We start from the raw sequence: 17,816 nt of genomic DNA, 5'->3' as shown, positions 1-17,816 counted from the left end.
AAAAGAAACCAAACCAAAATGATAAAAACTTTGTTATTTTCTGTGGCAAAGTTTCACTGGGAGATACAGAGCTATTTTTGAATTTTCATAGCTAAAATAGTTTGGCCTTACTTTTGTTTGCATTAAAAAATCTGAACTTTTTTAACTGAGGTTTTCTACACTTACATTTTTGTTTCTATTCTCTATGTAAATGAGAAGAACATAATGTCATAGTGATCATGCTGACCTATTCTTCCTCCTGCCGCCTCTGTTTTATACCATGTCCTGTAAAGAGCATCCCTAATCACTTTTTCCCTTCCCTCTGGAAAGATAGGTTTGTAGTATCTTCCAGGTTGAATTCACAAAGGAAGACTGGAAGTGAAAAAAAGAAAATGCTACTTTCAGAGCTGGCAGTTGATGCTTTTTGTGGAAATACAGTTTGCATCTAATTTCTCTATAGCTCATAATTCGTAGTTGGTCATTACTTCATCCAGACAAACACAGAGTAATGCTATGTAGTTTCCTGGTGCATAAATCTGTACAAGGCTTTGATTTTTCTTGTCCATTCCTGGAGCTTAAACCTAAGGTGGTTATTCCTAAGATTACCTTATCTGAGGGAATTCCCCATGAGGGAATAATCCTTACTCAGTTAGATGGAACTGTCAGTTGATGAGAAGAGCTAGACCAGTAACAGTGTAGGTAGAGTTTTGTTGCATCTGGCCCAACTTTTCTGATAAATTTGTGTTTAAAAGTTGAGGCAATGTGATAACTCAGAAAAATAAAATAAATGGACAAAATGATAAGAGTTCTTATATCTCAAAAATTTCTGGAGCTTATTTTCTGAAGGAACAGCCAGATTCCCACTAACTGAAAAGTGCAAGTCCTTGCTTTTCCTGGTTTTCTATGCAAAACATCAAAAAACAAAGTCCACAAACAAGACCAAACCCCATCATCAGGAACAGTTTCTGTCATGTCACAGCTTCTATGCATGTAGTAGAGGGGATTTGAGAGAACAAGTGACAATGTTTATTACATGAAACATTTTTCATTTCTGTTCCAATGGGAGAAAATTTGAATAAGTCACTTTCTTTTAGTCTGAATACGGAATCCTATCCATTTACTTTTCATCAAAGTTCTTCAAGCTCCATCTGGCACTCCTGGATATTTTCTGTTATTGCTGTCCACGGAGTGGGCTGAGAAATTCTTCCCATTTCTTAGGATGCCACTGATAATGCTGATGTGAATCTTCACATTATTGCTGATTTTGTTGGTTTTGTTTGTTTTTCCTTAAATATTGGTTTATGTCTTAATTTTTGCTGTCTGTTTTAAATGGGGAGAATCAAACTTGAATACACAATGCAAGGCTTGAAGTCTTTTAGATGAGTAGTGTTTTATAGTTATGTTTTTTTAGAGAATTAGGAGATTCCATGTTAATTTTCTCTGAAGTTGTGATTAAAGGAACAATTAAACTATTTGACTCCTAAGGAAGAATCTAAATAGTGAATAAATGGCTAATTACTACTTGTGTGATAAATTTTTTTTCATCATGGAAACCCATTATCTTTCAGGCTTTGAATTGAAAGTCAGGATTCGATACTCTGAAACCAACAGCGAGACACTTAGTGAGATATTGGCTGGCAGTGACTGTTACAGTATTGTATGTTTCAAGAAAAGTCAATTAAATTTTGTTGTTGGCTTAAAGACCTTGAGAGCATGATTCTAAACAGTTCAGGTTTCCTTCATGAGTGTTGCTTGTGGTTTTGGGTTTTTGTTTGGGGTTTTGTCTTACGGTTGTGAGGATTTGTTTTCTTTGAATTGACCCTATGAGTTGCTTTTGTGGTTTCTGCCTTCTCTTTTTTCAGTTATTTATCATTTTTATATTTTCTGTTCATTCAGCAGTAAGTATAAAATAAATCCTTTATAGCCCTTATCTTCTCTTCCAGACTTTGGGTTTTCTTTAGATAAACTATTTTCCACTAGGTTCTTTCTTTCACTTACTCCAGGCCAATGTCTCAGAGCACAGATATTATCATGTTTTACTGTGGAGCTTTGTTTTTGGTTTAGAATTGTGGGGTTTTTTTGGGGGTGGGAAGGGGACAGGGAGGGGCTTGTACAGATTCATTAACTATTTCATGACAACTGCATTAATTCTGTTCATCTTACTAAAAATTTAGTTTGCTATTATTACCTTAACTTGATGTTATATTGAATGTTGTATTTTCTTGCTCAAATTCATGGGGTATTTCAAATTCATGATGAGGTTTTCATCAAACTTGTGCTTGATGAAACATAAATACTCAATTGCATCTTGTTTTACCATGGTTCTTGTTTTGTACTTGGTTTTACTTACTGCAATCAACTTCTCCAAAACTTCTTAAAAACTTCCCTAGCCTTCATATTGTTTTCTTGGTAATTTCATTAATTACCACAGAATTACAGAGTATTCTCAGTTGGAAGGGATCCACAGGGATCATTGAGTCCAGCTCTTAAGGGCATAGCCCTTACAGGGATCAAACTCACAACCTCGTCTTTACTAGCAGCATGCTGAATCTTGAATAAAACTTGATAATGGTGAAGATTATCTTTGTGCAATACGAAACCCACTGGAGATGAATGAGGTTTCATCTAGATGTTCATCTTGGTAACTGTTGAGAGAGATTGTATTTTGGAGGTTTTTACTTTTTGTACCTGGTTCTTCTTCTTCAATGGACAGTATAAATATTTTGTTGCTTTAGGATTTTTAGCAGTGCTGATTTGTTTTGCAGGTAGTTCTTTCCTACTAAGAAAAAGGTATTTTTTTAGAGAGTATTTTTTCATAATTTTTGGTGTAGTGTCTGTCATCATATCAAAGAAATGTTTAAGGAGTAGATAATTTAGTAAATATTAATCTAATTTGTTTTCAGTGAAGTTGATGTAATAACTACTAGTTAGATTTATTGATCATGACTGATACTTTGAGTGCAGTAATCGGTTTAATGGATTTTTACTGAACTATTACCATACCGCTGGTTAACATCTTATTTATTAGGAAGTTGGGCACAAGCATCTTCTAGCTGTTCAGAGCTTGAATGTTCTGAATTCTCATAGAATTCCATTCTGTGATTTGAGGTACACTTGTTTATTTACTGTGGCTGTAATTCTTTGTGTTGTAAAATAGTCCTAGACTATTTCAAATTTATTATATGCTTTGATATCCATGAATGCAATTCCATTTAAGAAATCACAGTTTGATGCTCTTTATCAGGGATCCCTGTGCCTCTAGGTCTGACATTTCAGGGCACTTATCGAGGCACAGAGGTGCATGGCAATGTTTAGTCCCATATCAGATGGTTCCAGATCTTTGCTGCACCTCCCCTCCCCTCAGTATCCTGTAACTGCAGTTCCCAACTTTATAGCACCACTCATCTGCCTCTCCTCCCTCTCTTGTCCACAAAGCAGTGCTAAGGCTTCAGGCCTACCCATGACAACATATTTTAGCTGTTTGTTGCACTAGGAACCATTCCAAAAAGTAGTTCTGAATTGATAATGCTCCATGCATATAGCTGAATCCAGTAGTAAATTCCAACATGAGACAACTGGAACAGGTTGCCCAGGGAATGTGGATGTCCCATCCCTGGAAATTTTCAAAGCTAGGTTGAATGAGGCTCAGAGCAACCTGGTCTGGTGGAGGGTGTCCCTATCCACGGCAGGGGAGTTGGAACTAGATGATTTTTAAGATTCCTTCCAACACAAAAAAATTCTAGGATTTTATGTAGCCTCATCAGTGCCTGTAATCCTTAGTGGTATAAAATGGTCGTGGTCCATATTAAATTTATTATGTGGTTTGAAATCTATAAATGCAATTCCATTTAACAAATCAAAGTTTTGATGTTGTTTATAAACACTTCTAATGTAAAAAGTTTCTGATACTTCACAGGATGCTATTAGTAGACATTTGACCTCAGGTGTATGCAAGTGTACTAGCATTTTTACATATGAGAATACTGTCTCAAGAGCCACATGTGATAGCTCCTGCTGTCTTTCTTTTCTTGTAATCTGAGACATTCAGAAAGATCCCATATTGTCTGGTAGTGAAAAAAAAAAAGAAACAGATTTTTCCTTGATCACTTATATTTGCTCAAAGACAAAATTGAGGGAATTACAAAATATTGTTTCAGAAATAATTAATGTTCAGACCTTGTGAAATTCACTGACAGCTAACCCAAATAGAATTTGGCAAGCAATCCTCATGTGGCTTCACAGCTTGTTCACTGATGGATGTGTTTTTAATGAGTTCGTACCAAAGGAAAAGATTTCACTAGAGTAAATTGAAGATTAGAGTGAGGCCTGATGAAGGCTAGTTTGTCTTACATAATTCAGAAGACACTTAAATTGATCAATTCCATATTCAGCTGATAGTTTCACCTGTATATTCTCGTTGAGGATAACTCAAAATGTATTAATGTTTTTTCACTGTTGTCTGGAAAATATCATACTATCACTGTGTCTGCAGAAGCGTACTCTGCCTTTCATAAGACTTGATGCTTGGACAGAGCCATACCTAGTGACATTTCAGTCTGTTTAAAATTCTGAAGTGCTGACGTGCATCTGGGCTGTGAGATATTTTGATTGTGTTAATTTCTATCTGCAAACCTTATCTTCTGTGTCTTCTAGATGTCATGTGTATCTGCTGCTCTGCCTTGTCAGTGTTCTTTATCGGTATTTCCAGCCTTTCCAGGAGTGTTGCCAAAAATTAACTTTCTTTTATATGCCATCTGTGAGAGTTAAAGAATCTTTATGACAAATTGCAGTCAAGTTATCTATGCTGTTGCGAAGCAGAACATCCTTAACTCCTGTAATGTTGATGTTTTTCAAACCTTGAACCTAGGTAAGGGTGGAGAGCAAGGCTCCAGAATACCTTCTGAAAATGGCCATCATGAATGATCTGCAATAATCTGACTGTTTGCAATTGCCATTGGATTGGCTTGTATTAATTCCTTTGTGATGCCATATTACAGATGAGTGCTCCTGTAAATGCTTCAGTAGAAGCAAGCCTGACTCTTATCTCTTGTTTAGTTCTGGTAAAACCATTTTGTGTAGTTAATCTAAAGAACAATTTAAAAAAAATTGTCTTACTGCCTGATATTAATTCAGATGGCTAAGTGGATGCTTGTTATTTGTTCTAGCCCACACACAGGCTATCTCAGTTCTCTTCTTGGCAGATATTGCTGCAGCTTCAGAGCAGGAATGTTATATCTCTGAAGGGTCCTCATCTTTTGCTTCCAGCCATTCACTTTGCACATTCTATCAAGAGCCTGTCCTGGATCCGATTTGATGTTTTTCTTCACTAGTAATGTAAGCAACCCTCTAATGATCATGTCATGCATTACGTATCATAAGGAGACACTTTTGTGTGTGGTAGGGACCATGATCCTGCCATTTTAACTCAGCAAATTCAAGGATTTCTTGGAATTTAGCCACCTAAATTGAGTTAGGTATCCAAATGACTGGCTAGTGTAGGGCAGCTGTGCTGAAAGAACCATGAGGCTGATCAGTACTTATTAAATCCCTAGAGCCTGAAATTAATATGCAGATATTTCGCCTTTCCTGCTTCAGACATTAGAGCCCAGTGGAGCTCCAGGTGCTGTAGGATTTGCTTTCCCTGTGATCATTTTGTAGAACTGAGAAACTCTCCAAGTCATGCAAACTGTCATCTGCAGCATTCACTTATGTGACATGTCAGACTGTTTTTGCCACAGATTAACTGTGGTTCCAAATACCCCAACTAACCATTGGATAAAAATTCCCCAGTCATTACTGAATTCACTATTGAGAGGGCTACAGAAGCTCTACAGTAGAGTGTTTTTTCCTTAGCAGTACTGTCATGATCATAGACACATATCTTCCTTCTGAGAAAATTAACTGGGACACACCTTGTTGGGTCAGTAGAGAAGATGATGCAAATGGTTGGAGGCCTGAACTGTTTTGAAGTGGGTCTTGTCTGTCACATCAAAGACATCAAAATCAGCTGCAAGCTATGTAACATCAAATTCCACTATTATGTGGGAATTGTTATGATGGTTGAACCTGATGGGAAGTACTAAACTTGCTGTCATGATTTTGAGACATTCTCATCCAGACCTTGATCATGTGTCTTCATGACCTCTGTGTTGGGATATTCCTTATAGTAGACTTTTCATTACGAGGTGGATTCCTAGTAATAGCCAGACAGAAAATGAGGCTTTATTTTAAAGTCAGGCTTACCAGATTTTTCGATCTGGAATACAGTTTCAGAAACTTTTCTCCATTTGGTTTGATGCTATAATATTTGCTTTTGAATTCCTCAATGACATCTGCCCTTGACTTCTGGTGTTACTTTATTTATTCTTGCTACCTGTATGAATTAGAGGTTTTACAGAGGATTTTTACCTATATTAAGCTCTTGACTTGGTTTCCCATGAGGCAACCTTTTCAGTCTGATAGCATCTGCTCCATATGTGTCTTTTAATGAAAATAGCCTTTCAGACATCTGTTAGGCCAGCTAAAAATAGAAGAATTTTGGAAATTTGGACCCTCTCCTTCTTGGAAGTTTCGTTTTTAGGAAAATATTGTCTGGTTTCAACTTGGAGAAACAAAAGCGGTCTGCATTTCATACTGATCAAGATGTCAGTACATCTAATTGTATTTTTTTGGATAAGACAAAAGAAAAGGGCTACTTTCTTTTCACAGAACTTACCTTCCTGTGAATTTCAGCCTGAAGGTTGTAAGCTCAGCTTATTTTGACAGCTGTGTAGCCCCCATGGGCAATTCTGAGATGTGCTCACTGACCTTGCTGGGCCATCTTTGTTGAACATAATGCAATCCAAAACAGTACCAGGGATTTTCTGCACTGTGAATCAGTGCACTGTCATCCACAAGACAAAGAAGGCTGCCTGTGTGCAGCTAGGAGGTAATTGATAGGTGTTGTCCCCGTGTCACTTACAGTACACTGCCTTCTATTCTGCTCTGAATATCCTTTAGGAAAATATTTGATTTGCAAAAAACTTACTTAGTGATTCAAGCTGTTTATAATTCAGGCTGGAGAAGCAGAGTAACATGACATGCTCTCCATCATTGCTAATGAGGCTGAAAAGTCATTAGTTCAATTGTTTGCATGAATACATACATATAAATATGTGGGTATGTGTATATATATATATATATATATATATGTTTATATGTGTACTCAATTTCTCTTAAGTAATTTTAATTTTGTATTGGCAGTTCTTGACTTTATTAGTATTTCCTTGAGGAAAAAGAGTATGTCAAAGGTGAAGAAAGAGGTACTATTTCCACTATACATAAAAACATTTCAACAAAAATACTGGTTTTTATCGCAAATTGACTTCCCATAGTGTGAAATAATGTTTGATCTTTCCAGAATGCTGCTGGTTTTCACTAAGATTTAGGCATGTTGGCTGTCCTTTTCAAATTGAGCAGGATGTTCTTTTATCTTCTTTAAACGTGATAAAGTACCTGTTAAGGTATCAGTCCTTCCCTATCTGATTTTTTTTTCCTGTTTTTCAAGATAAGTGTCATTTTTACCTCTGCACTCTTAGGAGTTCACTGATGCTGCAGAGGTGAAAGCCATACATTTTCCACAGGGAATGGTGTTCCAGTTTGCTCTCTTGAGTCAGCTTGGCTGTAACTGTTATTTTACCTTTTGAATGAGAACATTTTCAGGTGGTCTGACAGCCTCAGCACTGGTACTCCTTTTAAAGAAGGCATGAAACTGAAGTGCTTGCAGTGTTTTTTTCTATGAGCTTGTGACAGGAATGAAACCCCTTCAGTGATCAAAATGTAGTGTCAGTGGAACTTCTGAGATGCTTTCCTTTGCTTGACATCAACAGAAAAAGATAGTGAGAGTACACATATATCAGATTGCACATTCTTGTAGTTGCCTTGTGATTTATGCTGTATTTGAGAGGAGAACCTGTCTTTGCTGTTGGATGAGAGATCTGTGAGTGCTGCTACTGGGTATCTCAACCCCTAAGTCAGCTCCCGTTTGTACTTGCTTGTAGTGAAACTCTTTTTGTGGACTATTACTTAAAAAGTAGTACAATTCATTACCTGTGCACTGAGTTCTCTGACATGTATAGGTTTCTAATTCAACTTCCTGTTTTAGTTATTTGGATTGTTTGTTTTTGGAATTCCACTATCAAAACTGACGTAAACTTATGTCCTTATACTCGGATTATAAAAAAATAAGGGATGTTAACATAAGATGGTCAGCATTGCAACACTTAGATTCTTAGCACCTCTTGTGGTAGGGTGTATGGATTTTACAGTTTAAATATAACTGAACTACATGTCACAAAAAAGCCATATGTTACTAAAGAAACTCTTCTCAATTTTTGACTTAGCAAACAAGTAAAGAAATAATACCAACAACATGCATTGTGCATGGATTTCAGAGCATTTTCAACAACAACAATAATACTAGTAATAGCAATAATAACAATCCCAGTGGCAGTTTTGTTGTGTTTCTGGCATGTGTTCCTGTTTCTAATTTTTAAGATTACATATTTCTGCATTCAACTTTAAGAATTGCATACTTATGTACTGGACATCGAAATTTCTTGTATTTCAAGTGGTTCTGATGAAAACTTTGCACTTTTTATGCAGATGTGCATGCTCATGTTTGTGCAACACATCTCTGTGGTCTAAAGTACGTGAATATTTCAGTTTTGAGGATCTGCCTGTCTGAAAAGCCAAGCATCAACAAATGATAGATCCTCTGGTGATTCAGTAGTATCTTGAATTCAGTATCATTTAAAATCAATGCAACTTACAGTGAATTTTTGTAATTTCTATGGTTTAATATTAATGGTCATCTCTATTGTACCCTGAGTATGGTATTAAATAGTAAAAATCTTGATAATTTCAATGGAATGATGGGGGGTTTTTTTCCTAGTCTAGTCCCAATTTTTTTCCGGCTAACTTTAGGACAAAACTTATAACTAAAAACATGTTCTCAAGATGCTGAGTAGTAGTAGTACAAATTTAGTAAGATAATTGAGGAGAAGGAGTTAATAGTGATTCTTCCTGACAGAACTTGTGGAATGAATTTATGACACTTGCTTCTGCCTACTACCTTAACATTCTTTTATGTAGTTATTCTTAAATTAGGTATAAAGTTGTTAGAGTACTGTCTTAATTTCATGTGGAATTCAGGTATTTCTGTTTCTATTTTGCTGTGAAATGCCCTGTTCAAATTCAAGTGCCATTATCCTTATTTATCCATTCTTAAGAAGAATTTTACCACACTTGGTGGATCCTATTTCATGTAGTATAAGAACAGAATATCTGTCTACAGTTGGTACTGAGCTAATAATGTTCAAAGAGTACATTTTAAGTGTTTTACTTGACGACCAGGCTGGAGGCAATCAGTCAACTAAAGTACAACAGTTGATTTTCAACCTAGTTTAATCTGAAAGACATCTGATTATGTGATGTGCTCTATGATGAAAACCAAGGTACGGTTAGTGGAAATTATTTCTTATTTTACATCATGATTTTTTACCTGAACTAAAATCCAAATGGTGTGTTTACTTCAATGAGATATCATCATGTGGCTGCACAGCTATTCAGGCATTTCTGAAATGGCCTAGTGACATAAAACGTTAACTCTACCTGATTTTATTTTCTTCTACTGTCACAGTAAAACCAATAAAATAGATTGTAAATTCCATCCTCTTCTGCCTCTATATCAAACCCTTTGGATGAGACAGCCTTCAGTTTCACTTTACACTGAAAATGGATGGAGTGTCACCATTATCCTTTACACTGAGTCTCTGGGGATAATCAGTGCCATATGACTTATGAATGCTGCGCTGTCACAGGAATTTTCACATTGGTAGACTAGATCTGTGTTGAGAAATAGTCTGTAAAACCCTGAGGTATCACTGTGGTTTGGAGGGGGATATGTCCAATTTAAAGGCAAAAGTTTAAGGCCATTGTATGAAGCCTACTGCTTTGTAGGAGAAGTACCAATATTATTGCTTCTTTCTTGCATTGAGAAGTACTGATAGCTGGAAACAATGTGTTCCTTCTTAAGAGAAAAAGTAAAAAAAAGTAAAAACTTAGTTTAAGATTTTGAGAATTGTAAAGAAATTATTGTCTTGAACCATGTCTTGAGAAAGAAGAAGACAAGCATGAGAAAGAAGATCTTATGGAATTAATGAAATTGATGAGAAAACAGGGATAGGAAAAAGAAGATAAGCAGCTTATTGAATAATGTTTTAGTGTTCCTTGTGTGGATGTAGTAAACAATGTGCAAAGTGTGTCTGGAGTGAGAATTTGGTGACCTAGTATATAAGAGGTCAATTTCTGTTGAAAATACATGATCAGCAAGCCATAGAAAAAGCCAAGGCTTTTGTATGTGATCAACAGAAGCTGTTTTCCTGGAAGCATTCAGCTGCAACTAATGAACTGTATTAGGTTAGTATACAGGAGTGTAGGGGGTATGAGTATTGGTATATATTAGTGTATACTATATTGAGTGTTTCAAAGATTTTTTCAAAACTGTTATTTTACTGCAAGTTTATCATAGGCTCTTATTGACGTCAGCTTTCAAATATTTGCACCAGAAAATGAGATTTGTCTTGTTTTGGTACATCCAGAGTTATACAAAATTTGTGAACTACTTTCATTCCTTTGCAACTGCTGGGTCATAAACTTGGATTAGTTTTATGGAATTTGGTATATGAGTTGACAGATGTGATATATGATGACACTTTATCTTTTATTGCTTACACATACTAGTTATTTGGAAAGGATGGGGGCAGTTCCTATTAACCACAAGATGGGATTTCAGTTGCTTACCCAACTGTCTCTCATTCATTCATTTATTTGCTATCAGTTATAGCAGATATATTGCTTCTTCAAGCCTGTCACACCAATAAATCATTTCAGAGCGTATGCATTTGTACAGTGCCAAACTGTACCATGAATTTTAAAGGAAATTTTCTTTTCAATCAGATGAGCAACGTGAAGAGACTACGGCCACGGCTCAGTGCTATTCTTTTTAAGCTTCAGTTTGAGGAGCAGGTGAACAACATCAAACCTGACATCATGGCTGTCAGCGCTGCCTGTGAAGAGATAAAGAAGAGCAAAAGCTTTAGCAAGCTACTGGAACTAGTATTGTTAATGGGAAACTACATGAATGCAGGTTCTCGGAATGCACAGACCTTTGGATATAATCTCAGCTCGCTATGTAAAGTGAGTTTTGAAATGTCCATATACTGCATAAATAGTTTTGATGTTTTTCCTGCAGTTAATTATTTGCTTACTATTTTTTTCCTTATTATTTGCATTAGTTGATAGTTTGAAAAGTACAGTTGATCCATGAATAGTCATCTTAAAACTGGCTTGCATTTAATCACTTTTAAGTGATTTTATTTTGAGGGAATAATAAAAAACCCAAACTAAATAAGGTTGTATAAGGATCCAATCACTGTGATCATAGTAGTTTTGTAATTTTAACAGGTCTGAGCACTTCTAAGACATCTATTACATTTTAGTATGTTTTAATACAGTTATGTTTTCTTTTGGACATGAATTTACTCCTTATGTGATTCTCTTATGTTGCTCAGTTTCATCAGTTTCTTGCTTCTTCTGCTTTTTCTTCAATTTTCACTCTTTCAACTTTTGTATAAGGTATAAAGAAGAAAATGTCTGTACTTTTCTGGGTGTTAATTTATAATCCATTCTAATGCTAGTTACCTTTCCCATATTTAGTGTTGTTTTTTTCCTATGTTCCCTGGGAGATTGCTGAATAATCTTCAGAGTGCACATGTAGTTCTTACAAGGAAGGAATTATTTGAAACTTTGTATGTACTCTTTGTCTTTCTGTTTCTTTATCTTTTTGCTCAAGAGAAAACACAATATGTTAACTTCTACATTCATGAAACTGATCATCTTTATTCTGCCATATTTCAGAAGAATTCTTTCACTGAGTGTTGAATGTGATGCCTATGACATAAATATTCATAAAGAATAACTTATATTCTTTCCCTAGTCTAAAGTAAGCATTAAGCATGAGTCATCCACCTGGAGTTAACACATTGCAGATGAAGTGATTGAGTTAAAAAGACAACTTGCTGAGGAACATATTCAGAAGGAAGAAAGTAAAGGTTCTTTATTCTTTAGGTGCATTTACTTAAGTATGATTTTAAAAGAATCTGTCCTATGTCTGGTTATATTCTCTGTAATTTTAATGCACAAGACAAAAATATATTATGAAAAGAATAAGAGCGGGATCAAAAGTCAGAATTTATCTTGGAGAAATAATTTATTAAGATTTAGAATATGAAGATTTTGAAGATAACCATGGAGTACTAGAAATAGGAGAGGGGATTGATGTATATAGATAATGAAAGTATGGAATGAATGACTGTATTAGTTCTTCTACATAAGAGAACAGGAGATACAATATTGATATGCTAATACTCAATCATTCATTAATTATTGATGTATTAAAATATATGCATGTTTATAACACAGGTTTGTATTTATAGCTAACTATTGTTATGTATCACAGTGTATTACGTGCACCGCAGTGTCACATTGTAGTAGTTTTTCGTGGTGTTATTGAGACATCTTTCAGTGAGATTCCCAATACAATAGAAGTATCATGTTTTATAACATTGCATACAGTAAGGCTCCTAGAATATATTTTTGAGTTTTGATATATATGTGTTCCATTTCCTGTTTATTTGGAAAACTGTGTTACTAATCCACTTTTCTGGAGGGAAACATGCATGCTCTGGGAGAGTATATCTCAGCACAGTAGCATTTTGATCTTTGGAAATAAACTGACTTTTTAGAGTTAATTATGAAAAATCAATACTGTGTTAAGGACTTGGTGCCGTGATATTCAGATGGACAAGTCTTTGTGTAATTGTGGCAGCCCTTTTTATACTCCTGTTTACTTTGTGCCTACATGCTTCTATACTTTTTGTAATTTTTTTTTTATGCAGAAATAGTTCTTAAGTAGTGAATTAACACTTTCATATGTGATGCCATTTTCTATTTATAAAAATGTCTTTGATTTGAAAGAACATCTCATTTGAAAGACTGCAACAGAAGTTTGTCAGTTGTCAATTGTTAGTATTTTTACTCAAGTAGCTGCAAGATTTAGATTGGCCAGGCTTGAAAATAATTTTATATGTGTAAAGAGTCTAGAAAGAAAGCTTTACATTTAAGAATCTTTAAGTCAGTATTTTTAAACAATAAGACCTACGAGCTCTTATTTACTGTATTGAGAATTCATAACAGGAACTTGTGCATGTTGAGCTTGTGCAGCTTCCACTACATAAATATTTTTAGGTTAGAGTTAATTTTATACATAAAGAAGGAAATCATGTCATCGGTGGATATACGTGCATTATGTATAGTTAGATTTTGTTGATTTAACTTTAATTTTTCTTTTTTGTACTTTCATGCGCTTATTCACAGTTTTGTAAATATCCCTGTATTGTTGAAATAATTACATTTAAAAAAGAAATATGTATACTGTTTTTGAATATGAACACAAAAATTGCGTGAAATGAAAAAATACTGAGTCCGATCTTTCTAGGGATTTTTAGCAAGGGGGGAAATTAAACAGCCCATTACTGTCTTTAAAAATATGTACTGTTCTAATAGTTTGCTCTTCCCTTTCTCAGATGAATAATTACTAATGCATATCAATTATTAAAATGGCCAGAAATAAAATTTTTCTCAGTATTTTTCCATTTCTTTTTTTCCCCCTTCCCAGCTGAAGGACACAAAGTCAGCAGACCAGAAAACAACATTGCTTCATTTTCTTGTAGAAGTGTGTGAAGAAAGCTATCAGGATGTCCTGAACTTTGTTGAGGATTTTCAGCATTTGGATAAAGCTAGTAAAGGTTTGTGTAACTAACTAAAAGTTTTGATTTTGACACATTTCAATGTCTTGCGTATAAGATGATGCTTTTTTTTTTACTAACAATATTGAAAAAATAGATATTAATAATCAATATCTCAGATCAGTAGTTTAAGCTGCTGCGAATGGTCTTGAATTGTTTGGTCCTCTAACACTTATTACAGGACTTCCCATTACAGTTCCTCTAACATATTTTCTAGAACCATTTTCCATACTGGATTTCTTTTAAAAGTTCTTTTCTGTTACCAGATCTTAATTCCAATCTTTGATCTTTTATACAGTAAGAGTATCACTCACCGTCTTCTAATTCAGACATGTAGAAAGGCTGTCCTGGCATCGCTTTATTTTATTTTATTTTTTTCTAAACATGGAGCAGTTGTATCTTCCCTACATGTATCTTTTTCATGCAACAGTAGCATTGGAAGTCTGTAAAAATGTGTAGTTTCATCATGCAATATAGAATCTGTATAAGCACCAGCCGAGTTTTTTGAAATTAACTTCTTAATTAAAAGTTCCTTTTCCGCGTTTTATAAGTTTAAGTAATTTAAACAGGCAAAGCATATGGGTAGAAATTGATGGTACCTTAGCACTGTCCTTCTCTGGCAGGAAAAAGTGATTGGATGGGCTCAGTTAAAAATATTTTAGTTTATGTCAGTTTGGAAAATATCAAAGTTTATCTATAATGTTTTTGTAGAGTGTCACTCTCATACCTCAGTCAGTCCCCCTGCCACAAATTACAATTTTGCAAAAGCTGCCTCTGATAGAGGACTTGAGATAGTGGTCACTTACATAGAGTTCACTTTCTGCTTCTTAAAATTTCCAGTTTTACTTGGTGTATTATAACCCTGAAAAATTTCAATTATTTTTAAATAGCTGTCAAGTGCTTCAAGCCTATCACCTAGCTGTTTGTACTGGTAATAGAAACAGTTTCTGCTGTATATTAATTTGGTGTGTTTGGCATTATTTTCAGTGTTAACTGGTCACTGATTTTTTTTTTTCATCACTAATATGTTATTGTATGCATTGTGGTTGAGTTTATTTTTATCCTTAATAGAAGGCAGTATTTTCAGTGTAGACGGTTGTCTTATATGACACTGCTGACTGTTTTCTGGAAAATTTCTGAGATCTAGATCACTGACCATTCAAAGAGTAGCCAGTAAAATGATCAGTTAGCCCAGGCTTTTTGTTCTGTTCTAGGCATCTGGTAATAACTAGCAGTCTTTGATCTCACTCCGTATGAGGTAGGATGGAAATCAATGATCATGTTTTCAAGTTCATATATTGAATTTACTACAGCGTATTCTGAGATGCATTTTGCATTTCAGTTTTCCTGTGTGAAGAAGACAAAAGCTTAGGATGTCTTTAACAGATTAGGGTATCAGTGTGTTTGTTTACATTAATTTCCCTCCCTGCAAAACTCCATTCTGTTTTTCAAAGACTCCTGCTGCACTGGAATTTTGGAAAACCCAGCAGATCACAAAAAACTGTAACTCATGGAGTTTTTATAAACCTTTTGGTACTTCTGCAAAAGTACATTTTTATGAAGCAAGTTGATTTAATATGCACCGACTTTTGTACAGTAAATTTTTAATGAAATGGCTATTTTTGCTTGAGCTTAGCAGAAGGTCAGTTATAAAGGAAGTCTATGAATCTGTTCAGTCACATCTACTGTAATGGTCTCATGTATTACTGATATGCTGATGAAGTCTAACAAGTTGACCAAGAGAGCTGGAAAATCATAGCAGATATTACAAGCCATCATTATGGCTGCTAGGAGCAGTGATAGAGGGGAAGTAATCAAAAATCTTTTCTATAGTCAGATATGTGCATTCCAGAAAAAAAAAAAAAAAAACAACAATTTGTGGTAGAACAGAGCTTTGGTACTGAGGGCTTAGAGAATTTCCTCCATTCTAAGATATTGTAATTGAGGGTTTAGTAGAAATAATCCATCCTGATTTGCATTCCTGGGAGGCAATTTACACTTCCAGTAAATTTGGAAAACCAATGGGTCCAAATGTTATGTCTAAGGGTTACAGGCTGCTGATAGCCCAGCAGGGAGGAAGTCACCCTTGGTTTTTCCTGTCATCCAATAGAAAGGTTCTATTCACACATATGCTGCTTTGTTCCTCAAAGTTGTTGGGTGAAGAGACAACATTGCTCTTTTCTGCTTTTGTGTCATATTAATATATTGTTCAATTTTCCCCTGAACCATAGAGGTAGCATTTTCTTCCAGTACTTGCTTTTAAATCCTCTTCTGTAGCTTTTGTTCTGGCAAAGGTTAGGGCCTTGTACAGGTGGCAGAATTTAATTCCCTTCATGGTTTTACTGAACTTTGTTTTCTGAAGCAATTCTTAAAAATATTTTCCAATTATAAATCAATGAAGTTGGATAAGAATATTCTATTCTCCTATATGTTTGTTACAAGCTGTTTCTTATTGAGCTGGTTTTATTACCTGTCTGCATATTCATGTCTTCAGATACAATAATTTCACATTTTTATCTGGCATAAAAGAATTATTTGCAGCTGTTCTTTAAATTATACATCAAAATTATTGTGGTAGAAAGATGTGTAAATGCCATTTGAACAACATTAACAGAAAACTTGAAGTTGCACATATATTTATACATAAAAATAGACCTATACTGTGCACTTGTTAGTTTTGGCTCAATCATCTTTGAGTCATTGTTGAGTCTTCCACATGTTTCTCAAAACAAGTGTCTTAAAGAAGCTTTTTTGTAGAATTCTTCCTTGACATGACTGTCATTGTGTCAGCCAGCCTATTTGTAGCATGCCTTGGATTTTTTTGGTTTATGCTTGCTCATTCTTAAAACTTCTCTTTCAAGTTATTTCCTATGCAAAATGGTGAACATTAGAACATTACACTGTTCAGCAACTCGTTTACTTTTTATACTTTCCAGAAGAAACATTAATGCTTCTTTAATTTCATTAAACATTGTCCAGTGATCATACAGTGTTAAAATGGCTTGTAAGACTTCAAGAGCAGTGTCAAGTGACTGCACCAAGTTAATGGCGACACTATTGTATTTTATAAATTAGTAAATATTGACAGTATGTAAATAATTGTTGCAGGAAAAATATTTTTTAAAATCTAATTTTGAGAGGCAAACAGTAGGGGACCTATGACCTGTGCAATTGAAGTTTGCTTCAGGGTATTTAAGGTATTTAATTTGTGGTTTTGGTTTCTTTCCATTGTATGCTAAAGTTTTAGTTTTTACTTCTGTAATACTAGAAGATTTAATTCACTGTTACAGTACATGAATTAAAGATACCTTTTTTACTTTGAAGTGTAACAAATCCTGTTTTTTAAGTGCTCTTAGATCAGCAGGAGGAACTTTCATTGCAGCTAATGAGCTTACAGATATGACAGTTCCTGAAGATTTCTATAATTAAAGCTGTCCTTTCTTTTAACCATAATTACTTCCCTGCTTTTCTGTTAGTATTCCACACAAGAAATATTTTGGTAATTCAGTACAATTTACTAATTCTTATTTTATGGTATTATGAAGTTTTATATTGCATTTATGCAGGCTGCAGTTTTACTTGATTGACTCTAATTTACTCAGACCTTACAGGTAACAGTGTATTGAGTCTTTCATATTGTACTAACACTGTAAAGCTGCGGATTTTCCTTTCTCCAAAAGACATTTACTCATCACAGCTTTACAAGTAACATATCCTTTTTCTCTTTTTTGAAACTTCTTTTTTTTTTTATAGACAATTAATTTCACTTCAAAATTAAAAAAGCTTTTGAAATTAGAATTAAATTAAAAGCTTTTTCAATTAAAAAATTAAAAATGTGAAGTTTAAACTATATCAATGAAAAATAGGGCACCTCCACCTATAAAACTTAAGGACTCAGGGCAGCATGAGAGAAAAATAGTAATATATCTG

The 17,816-nt window shown here is 34.6% G+C and overlaps 1 protein-coding gene across 1 annotated transcript in view; it reads left to right on the top strand.

Moving 5' to 3' along the window:
- Nucleotides 1–17,816, top strand: part of DIAPH3 (diaphanous related formin 3) — a 203,987-nt gene that overhangs the window by 95,119 nt on the left and 91,052 nt on the right. The window contains exons 20-21 of the mRNA XM_054271625.1: nucleotides 10,978–11,217; nucleotides 13,757–13,886. Of these exons, the coding sequence (XP_054127600.1) occupies nucleotides 10,978–11,217; nucleotides 13,757–13,886 (370 nt within the window). The remainder of the gene's footprint in view (nucleotides 1–10,977; nucleotides 11,218–13,756; nucleotides 13,887–17,816) is intronic.

Source organism: Melozone crissalis, unplaced genomic scaffold, assembly GCF_028551555.1.
Source record: "Melozone crissalis strain CALT ecotype California unplaced genomic scaffold, PUWL_Pcris_2 ptg000013l_1, whole genome shotgun sequence".
Taxonomy (NCBI): Eukaryota; Metazoa; Chordata; class Aves; order Passeriformes; family Passerellidae; genus Melozone; species Melozone crissalis.
Note: the sequence above shows the minus strand (reverse complement) of the source record. Positions and strands in the feature narration are given on the sequence as shown.